At 42.3% G+C, this 9908-nt stretch overlaps 1 protein-coding gene across 2 annotated transcripts; it reads right to left on the bottom strand.

Annotated features, from left to right (window-relative positions):
• Nucleotides 1-3301: 3301 nt before the first annotated feature.
• LOC105030613 (exo/endonuclease G) lies at nt 3302-9033 on the bottom strand. 2 transcript variants are annotated; one of them, XM_010904573.3, is made up of 6 exons: nt 8687-9033; nt 8364-8513; nt 8128-8267; nt 7665-7741; nt 7166-7280; nt 3302-4190 (listed from the first exon to the last, which is right to left on the bottom strand). In XM_010904573.3, the coding sequence occupies exons 1-6, from the start codon at nt 8811-8813 to the stop codon at nt 3711-3713; spliced, it is 1089 nt and encodes a 362-aa protein (XP_010902875.1). In that variant the 5' UTR covers nt 8814-9033; the 3' UTR covers nt 3302-3710. The 2 variants fall into 2 exon arrangements, with proteins under 2 accessions (XP_010902875.1, XP_012995085.1); XM_013139631.3 differs by lacking the exon at nt 8364-8513 and having other exon boundaries at nt 8128-8325; nt 8687-8776.
• Nucleotides 9034-9908: the final 875 nt, after the last annotated feature.

The following is a 9908-nucleotide window of genomic DNA, read 5'->3' as shown; positions in this document are numbered from 1 at the left end:
GTAGTTGGGTGGCTGTGCGAAATTGTAACAACCTTTTTATATGAACAGGCATATAGGGGTCCATTCAGACAATCAATAAGTGCTCAAATAAATTAAAAGTATAACAAGTAATCTTTCGCTCTGTTAAGATGGAAATAATAAATAGGCTAATACTGGTACTGGCAAGCATGGGTTTACCTAACGATATCGATCGCATTTAATGCTTCATACTGTAATACAGCGAAAAACGAAAATATGCAGGTTCACAGAAAATATCTAAATAGATATCAACAAGGGATTCTAATTTACACAAATTGTTTGAAAAATAAAAGTTCTCACCCAACCAGAAGTAAACATAAACCACCCAGGTCAGTAAACATTTCTGCCCGTTTGCCATTATCCACCTATCCTAGGATGCCACCTTACATAACCTTTGCGAAGGAAGACGTCGTTCACTTATCATGCAAGATAGCGCTATAGTCGTATGCCAGCTATCCAACCATGACGGGCTAATTTTCTATCTCTGGGGGTCTTCACAATCCAGAGGACTGCTATCAAGCCATCTATAATGTCAAATTCCACCTGCTAACTATAGCCAACGTTTCCTGACTGGTAAAAACGAAATAAAACAAATGTAATGTCACGTCACAAACAAATAATGATGTACTTAAAATTGTACAGATTAATAATTATTAAGCAGTTAGCCTTCATTTGTCAGTAATTTTATATTCTCATTACTGGTTACTTTTCAGATACATTAATGTCATGGCATTCCTAAACGACTTCCACTGCCCACTGAATTAGCCTCTTCTGTTTCTAAAAGGTGGTAGAAGTGAAACAGGTGGAGGCAGCTACATCCTTTTGAGCGACGTGGACGTCCAGCACGGTCACATGGACGTCCTCGCTAAGGGGAGCCCTCGAGTAGAATTTTAGCAGGACGGACAAGCGACAAGTGACGTTGGGCGGGATGTTGAGTGGGACGGTATGGACGGGAGAGGCAGCTAGACCCCGCGTAGCGACGTGGACGTCCATCACCGTCACATTGACGTCCTCGCTAGGGGGAGCCCTCGAGTGGATGTTTAGCATGACGGACGGGGGATCGGGAATGATGAGCGGGATATGGAGCAAGACGGACAGCGATGAGTGATGTTGTGTAATGCAAGCCGGCGGATACCATCAGGGCTGCAGGTACAGGCTCATGCTACCAGTAGTGACAATGACACCAGTAAAACGCAAAACTAGAGAAGAATACGTCAGGAAGGATAAGGACACCATTATAAAATCATTACAGTTTTGAGGGTTGTCTAGGGTCGTCCTGCTAAACATCCACTCGAGGGCTCCCCCTATCGAGGACGTCCATGTGACCGTGGTGGACATCCACGTCGCACGGAGGGATGTAGCCCCTACCGAACAGGTGAGTAGGCTACAGTTCTTGCATTGACTGCATTACAACAAACGCACGCAATTCATCTAAATGTGCTGCAAGACAAATAATCAGTTGAGTTACCTTGCATTATGGCAAGAAGGCAGTCCAGCATGCATTTTAAATGGGCTTTCCTTGATTGCACTTTCCAAAATCTCAAAACGCCATGGTTCTAGAATTCTTTAATGTCCCCTGGCTAATCGCTATAACCCAGCGGTTTCCCATGATGAAACATCAGCAATACTTATACTTATGAAAAAATACCAGACTGCCTCAGTGGTGCTGCCCACAGACACCATAATAGGCCCAATATAAATATAAATTCTCTAAGCCCGAAACACCCTCATACTTAACCGATCAATGTTTACCTCGCCAGGCCACTGTATGGTGCGTGCATGGATGCGCTAATTGCTTCAATGACACATGGTTTTATAAGGGAATTCACTCCGCCACTGTAGCAGATTGGGGATGCTAATTACAGCCTTGGGTTAGACAACGCACCTGCTCCACATACAGCAACAGCACAGAGAAGAAACTCGTCCATGTCACACAAAGCCACCGCAGTACACGGGACACACACTTCCAGATTTGACGCACACGCACAGGAGAGACTCGCACGTCTCGACTGAAATAGACTGCACTCAGTCACACGGTGTCCACACCGCCCACGGCACCGCTGGAGTCCCATCACTTACTGCTCTGCGAGACTGGAAATCCTGGGGAGGTCGTGGGCAGCAACTAGTGGTTTCTACATCCTTTTTCTGATTGCTCTCAGCGGCGGAATCCCGCCGGATAGAGCGTTCCTGCTCGAGACACAGTTACAGGCAGTTTGATGAGTTTCAGCTGACTTTAGCTGCACAGTGATGCGCTCTGAGTTAATTTTGGCCAGGTTGTTGCTCTGACCACCAGTTACCGGTCTTTGCCAAGAAACGTAAACTTAATGCACATGTTTAAAGTAACCTGATATAAGGCACAGAGAGCCGTACACGTCTGGCGTAATATAAACAACAACGCCTCCTGGCAGCAAAAACATACGTCGCAATTGGAAGGAGTGCGGAGCAGGTCAATCTGAATTTTATACTCCATAGCGCTTAAGAGCCAAAACCGGTCCCTGAAAATGGTGTGCTATGTATGCCATGTACTGCTATGTATGTAATGTACTGCTATGTATGTAATGTACTGCTATGTATGCCATGTACTGTATGAGCCCATATGTCCCCTATGTCATGAAGACCACTCCCTTTCAAACATTTCATAGCTAACGGAGGCATGAAAGGGATCCTGCATGAACGCTGAACAATACATTACACCTCTGGCTCAAAATGGGATGTGATTCGCAAATAACCCAGACTTTATCTTTAAGAGTCTGTAACCTACTGTGTATCCTGGAATACATTACCCAATTTAGATTTGTCATGCCAATCCAAGAGTTTATTAGTCTTGTTAATTGTGTACAGTTCCTAAATCAAAGGGAATTCTACGTGAAACTGTCATCTCCTTCCACACAGCAGACAAGTGCAAGATATACCCCATTGGGGGCTTGAGACTCCCAGAATCAACGTGTGCCTTCATGGCCGGTGTTTAATAACTGTATTTTATACAGCCGCGGAGTGTCTATCACCGAGCGCGCCCGGGTTAGATGGCTTCATTGCACTTGAGCAATGCTTATAATTTGCTACCGGGTGCTTATTGCTGAGCTCACTGATGCTTACCTCATAGCCAACTGTAAATAGTTCAGACTCATGAATGCATGTGCACATCCAGATCCCCACAACGTTTCAGCATATTAATAATCCAATATCAGCTAAAATTATTCAGAATGTCTTTCGCTGTTTTAAAAACGAAATCACAGCAAAAAACCACTAAGAGCCTACGTATCCTTAGAAATAAGCTGTCAAGCCTCTTTCCACTTTTATATCTGGGGTGTGGAATTTAAGACAGGGTTGTGAAAGGCTGGAAAAGGTATTTTTACATGTGTTATTGTGTTTGTGCTAATAGGGCTACTCTAATAAAACATGAGTTGCAGAGCCAAAATGAATTTCATGTAGCTGCGAAGAACAGAAATATTGTTGGTCATGATAAGACATAGATATTGATACAATGACAGATGAGTATTTTACAATGTTACCATTGACAACAGCAATAATGCCATTCTAAATAAAAAAATTATCAATAATGTAACCCACATCCTAATGGCTATTTGACCAGTTGCTCACTCCACAGAGCCACAATGGACCTTCACATAATCCATGGTTGTGTTCATTAGTCAGCAAACTGATAAGAACGGGCAGAGCTGGACTTGTTTGCCTCAAGGAGGATGAGCCAGGTTCTGCTCTTTGTTTTCTAGCTCCTTCTTCTTCTCGTGGTACAGTCGGAGTAGGTAGTCATCTGGAACAATGCCCTTCTCTTTCAGCTCTGCCATGCTCTTCTCCAGCTTTGTTCTGGTGCGGGCACTACCCACCTTCCTGCCCGTGAGGTACAATGTGAACTCCTTAAAGTCCATCAGGTGGCAAGAGTCCTTCTCACACAGGTTAGGGAGGCTGTGAATCGTCTGCTCCACTTTGGGGAAGAAGATTAGGCCTGACATCTTCTCCAGCTCTGATAGGCTCACCTGGAAGTCTGTCAGCGGGCGTTCGAAGCCGATAGGCTGGTTGGGTACGACGAAGGCTCCAACAGCCAAGTCCTCTGATTGGTTGTTTCCCAAGGTACCGGAAAAGGATTTGTTTTTCCCAGCAAGAATGATTTTGAATAGGTGAGTGGGGACTGCCACGTCATCTTTGCCTATAAGCTGGACAAAAAGAAGCAACACACGGAGTCCAATAATGTTAAAATGAACATTTATGCATATGGCTTATTTGGTTTCTATCTGTGCCACTGAAAATCTTGCACTATGCTGTTGTGATGCAGGGCAGCCTGTTAGTTATGGCAGCCTCGTAGAAGAACAGATGGACCATATCCCTTCAGTGTCCTGAGAACTTAAAGACAGGTACACCCAGATTCATGGTCATCGTTGTTTGCTCATGTCTAGATTAAAGTAGCCTCTTAATTGCTGAAATAGTGAATACTGAAATGCTTTGTTTCACAATAATATCTTGGTTTTTATTTGTCTTTTAATTCAATGAGCAATAACAATTTCCTGTCTCACTCAAGTACAGCATGACACCGAATCTTTTTTGGCTCAGGGATATGATCCAGTATGCCTTCAGTTACTACTCAGCTGCTCTGACTGGTAGTCTATCTGCAGCTCAAAATCATAATTTCATAATGATTTTCCAAGAGTAGAACATTTTACGTGAACACAATTTGTTGTATACAGTGAAATGTATTTTAACCACAGTCGCTTGCTTGATTGCCTTACTAATACAATGAGGCCAGGTGCTACAAGTATAACGGCCCGCTATGACAAAACCTAATGCACAATGGTGTGTGTCCAATCAGGTTGAAAGATTAAAGTGAGAGGTGGGGACAAATCAATAGAGAAACTTGGCATACCATTCCCTGCTTTCTGTCCTCCTGAAACAAATTCATTAAAATGAATCCTTTTCAAACAATGTAATCACATCCACAACAAGACATCTGAGCGCAACGGCAGACTGGTGATGAAGACTGGATGGATATGAAACTTATTACTACCATTTCCAAACGAGTGTGTTTGCTCAAATCAGAGTTCCATTGTTTGTGATTTTGTGGTTACAAAAATATATATTTGTATGCATTCTAGAGCACTGACAGCACCCATGCATTTGTGGAGTCTGTTAAACTAAATAAAATCTATCAAAAGCACGGATGTTTGGAAATCCGGTTTGCACATCGGCTAGGAAAACTGCCTAGTAGGGTCCAAACTTGGGAAGAAACCTAGAGAGGAACCAGACCCTGAGGGGTGGTCAGTCCTCTTGTGGTTGTGACAAGTGAAAACCGCTGCATAAACTGTACGTGAAATATTACACTGCAGAAAAATGTCAACAGTATGGGAATTGGACAAGGACTAATGCAAAGCAATGGGGACTTCTCAATGGGTGAAAAAACAATCAATGGAAAAAAACAATAGTCTTCCACTAACCCAATCTCCAAACAGTGATTTCCCATAAGGACACAGGGCAAGCCTTCTACACAGAGATTTCACTGCTCTCTTACACTCTCTATTCTCTCTTGGTGGGTGCCCTGTTTCTGCTGATAGGGGGGACTGGGGACTGTGGGGTCTCCCTGATAAACCGCAGGGAGACCCCACTTCTGAGGAGATCATCTGGAATTAAAACTTAAGTCTGCACCCCGGGCCTATTTCAAGGTCACCTCACGATTGTTGTTAGGGGCTGGCAGTGCCAACCTCAAGTGGGCAACCACATGAGTCCCGTCAAAACCTCCCAATCCCTTAGGGAAGGACTGCCTGGCACTACACAGGGGGCACGGTCATGGCAGAGCGGTAGTAACAGGAAATCCTAAAAGGATCCATCTGTGTGGTTCAGCTCACAGGCAAATCCCAGGTGGGTGGAGTACAGCCCCTTACATGGCAGATCTGAGTTATGGTAACAGGCCCTTGGAGAGCTTCACCGGCGGACGCAAACACACTTATATCATCCTTTTTCTGGTGGGGCTTATATAATATGATAACAATACAAATAAACATTATGACACAGATTTACGATTGTTAGATTATTTTTTCTCTGTGAAAATAACTGAACAACCATTAGCAGAACATAGCAAGGGTTGTACGATGTGGACTAATTATTATAATATTGCGAGAGAGGAAGATTCTCTCTCATGACAATTTGGATGTCGTTGAAATGTCTCCCAGAATGAACAACAAATGTGTAATTGAGCCATCAGCGAATGTGATGTTTTGTTCACCAGTGCCATCTAGTGGCCTTGAAGCAGCAATATCCCCAAAAAGAACCATGTGTAGCTTTCCCTCTGTTCACCAACTTGTGGTTAAACTCCTTAATGCCGACGGGTTGGTTTAGTACATCGGCAGTATACACTCACTAGTCACTCCATTAGGTACACCTATCTAGAATCAGGTAGGATCCCCTATTGCCTCCATCTGCTTTAAGGTTTGACGCACTGTTTGTTCAGAAATGCCCTTCTGCAGACCACTGTGGTAAAGAGTGGTTGTTAGACTGTCGGCATGATTGATTCTGGCTATTTTCCTCTGACTGGTCTCATTAACGAGGGGTTTCTGTGGCGCTCACTGGACGTTTTTTAGTTTATTGCACCGTTTTCTGTGACATCAAGAAACTGTAATGCGTTAAAATACCAGATCAGCTGTTTCTGAGATATTTAGAGCCACCGCATCTGGCAACAACAATCATATCACAGTCAAGGGAACTTAGACCACATGTCCTCCACATTCTTATATCTAAACCTAATGACCATGTCTTCATGCTTTATATATCAAGTTGCAGCCTCATAATTCACTGTTTGGCTATTGGATTTAACAAGCAGGTGTACCTAATAAGGTATGGTGATGGTGTACCACAGCAAAGTGCTGTCTACAGGCACTTGTTTTGTTGTGCCTAAGAACAGCTCTTAGCTATGGTGTATTGGCCAAACACCACACCCCTTGTGTCTGGTTGCTGAATTATACCAATGATCATTGCCATAACATTTGCAGTAGGGGCTATCACACAGACTAGGTTGACTGCCAGTGAGTGGACTGTGGTGTAGGGTGAAGTTGCCCCAGTCAATAATCTTGGGTCAGATTTGTATTTTCCCAATAATGGTTCAAGTTGGATATTAAAGTGCTATATTTCCAAAATACTCTGTTACCTGGTAGCACACAGTCTTTTTCCCATCCTCCCCTTCTTCAGGGAGAGACAGAGGTCCTGATATCACCCACACGTCGTCAAAGCGCTTAGCCAGATCCCGGCAGTACATTTCCAGTCTGAAAAATGAAACAGTCTTTATTTTACTGGGTGTTACACACAATCAACAGTCTTTATTTAAGTGGGTACTACACACTCAACAGTCTTTATTTTACTGGGTGCCTAATTACAGTCGAAAGTGAAAAAACGATTAATTCCAACTAATAATGTGTCATTTAGCAGATGCCTTCATCCAACTCATAAACATGCTGCACACATTTTACATACGAGTGATTCCAGGAATCAAGAATCCTACAAGTGTCTCAAATGCCACGTTCTACCAACTGAGCTTCAAGGAGCTAAAATTAGGCTTCAGCTTTCATTTCATCATAGGTTGTATTCATACAGGGTTTAGAGCCAAGAAATATAAGAATATCCATTTTTAGAAATAGGTTGCTATCTACCTGTTCCAAAAGCCGGCGTTGTTTTCGTAGTTCTGGGGAACAATGTTCGACAGGTAGAAGGTCTCAGCCATTGCCTGCTGTTAAGGGGTAAACAACAGGAGAGAATTAAAGGAGACTAACTCACCACCAAAAAAGCACTGACTAATAAAAAGAGAACCAGGGGTCTCCCAAATTTCATAGTCACTAATTTGTAGAGCCAAGCTAACCAATGCAAACTAGTTTGATTCTTGGAGCCAGGAGTGCCCTGAAGGCAGAAACTAATATGATTGGTTGACTCAATGGAGAGGGCGAAGCTTACATTCCCACTCGTATATCATATAAGGATCTTTCACCAAATTGGCCATCATTGCCAGGGAGGGAGAAACATTGTCAGCAGGAAATGTTCTGGTCTTTCAAAACAGCAAGGAATTTCTTCATGTGTGATCAGAGGACAAATGTTGGACGGTATATATTGGTAGCCTACCTCTGAAGACTTGTTGTCTCCTGCAGGAGCCATGTGGCCCCTGGACCAGCCACTGCCCAGATAGTCTGTGTTGTGTGCAGAGAAGGATTCTGGGATACTGGGGTCTGGCTTGAACTTACAGTGCTTTCTGTCAGCTTTTCCTGGGGCACCAAGGACAAGGGAATTACACCAAGGATTTCTCTCGTACTGTATCTATCACTGTTAGAATCAAATAAGTAGCAAAATTAGCCTATTACCTAATAGTTTCTCATGAGACAGGTGCTCTGCCACCCATCTTGGAGTTTTCCTGGCTTGGTCATAAGACAATGTATGGTTGGCGTAATAACGTATCTCAGCTCCTGTCAAGGGGAAGCCATACCGGCCTATGTCCTGCTGGGCCTGAGGAACTACAACAACGCACTGATGTAATTTACAGACAGACCTCACACACAATAGCTACATTTATGCAGTACGTGAAAATAAATCGGATCGGCGTTTGAATATGGTTGAGCTTGTGAGCATACGTACTTGGCAAGTAGCTATGGCAGCTGCAATTTTTTTAAAAGTCATGTTTCACTACCTTTCTCTCTCTGGTCCTCTGCATCTTCTTTGTAAAGTTTAATAACTGCAACACATGATCCAGTGGAGACGGCAGCTCCTAACACAAAACCGCCGACAAATCTGAATAATTTAACATTCGCTGCCATCTTTATAAAAATTATTGGAGAAAAAGCGTTCAATTGTTCTTGTTTATTTGTGGAACAAAATTGCGCTTAGTGTTTATAATTTGCCGGTTTCGATTTTCATGAGCTTTCTCTAGACCACCAGAGCTGAGAGTTTGGAGAATCAAGATAAGCAAAAAGTGATTCTCAACCGAAAACCGTATTGACGCTTGTAGCTGGCACAATGGCGTCAAGGAAGCACGTCATCGGGTCGTGTCACAAATTATGTATTACTTCCATATAATTATGCAATATTTGAAACTTTAATTTAACTTTACAAAGCAATGCGAACCTTATGTATATGTGAAGCCTTGTGTCTTTTTGTCTGAATGTATACCCCTGTGTTCAATGTTCTTGGTAGTTTTTTTTGTTTTTACTTTTTATTAGTCTTTTATTAGTTATCCCAGGAATATATTTATTGTGATTATTATTTCTAAAATAAAATATATATATTTAAGTATTTCTCCCATTGACCTGGTTTGCTCGAGTCTGCCTCGGGTTGTGTTCCCGGAAGTAAAACGATGTTACGCTTCTGAGTGTCACATTTTTCCAGAGATATTAGAGAACCGAGGGTTAACGCCAAGGTACTTGCAGAAGAAAACATCACCCTCTGCTGTCGGCGAATTCCATACAATATTAAGTTATTGAAACAATACTTTTGGAAAGGCGTATTTTATTAACCGGAACACTCTGCAACAGCACTTTTCAATTCAATTCAAATGGTCTTTACAACTGAACAATATTGCCAAAGCATTTTACATTGTAACGATAATCATTAAAAAAAATTAAATAAATAAAAAGGTTCATCCAGTTATTAACACATTTCTATATATATATATATATATATATATATACTTTTAAATACAATAAAAGAATCACATATAATTATTTTGTGTGTGTTGTTGTGCATCTAGGTGTAGTTAGTGTAAGATTATTGGGTGCAGGATTATTGGGTTAACTGGCTGTCCCTACGGGTATGGCATGATGCAACATATTTTGCACCATAAATGGCACAGTGGGTCTTCTCACCCAATATGCATTGTAATGTTTCTACTTCAGTCCCTGTTCTGAATTCTCTAT

Source organism: Esox lucius, chromosome 21, assembly GCF_011004845.1.
Source record: "Esox lucius isolate fEsoLuc1 chromosome 21, fEsoLuc1.pri, whole genome shotgun sequence".
NCBI classification, from domain to species: Eukaryota; Metazoa; Chordata; class Actinopteri; order Esociformes; family Esocidae; genus Esox; species Esox lucius.
This window is presented reverse-complemented; position numbering and strand designations above follow the sequence as displayed.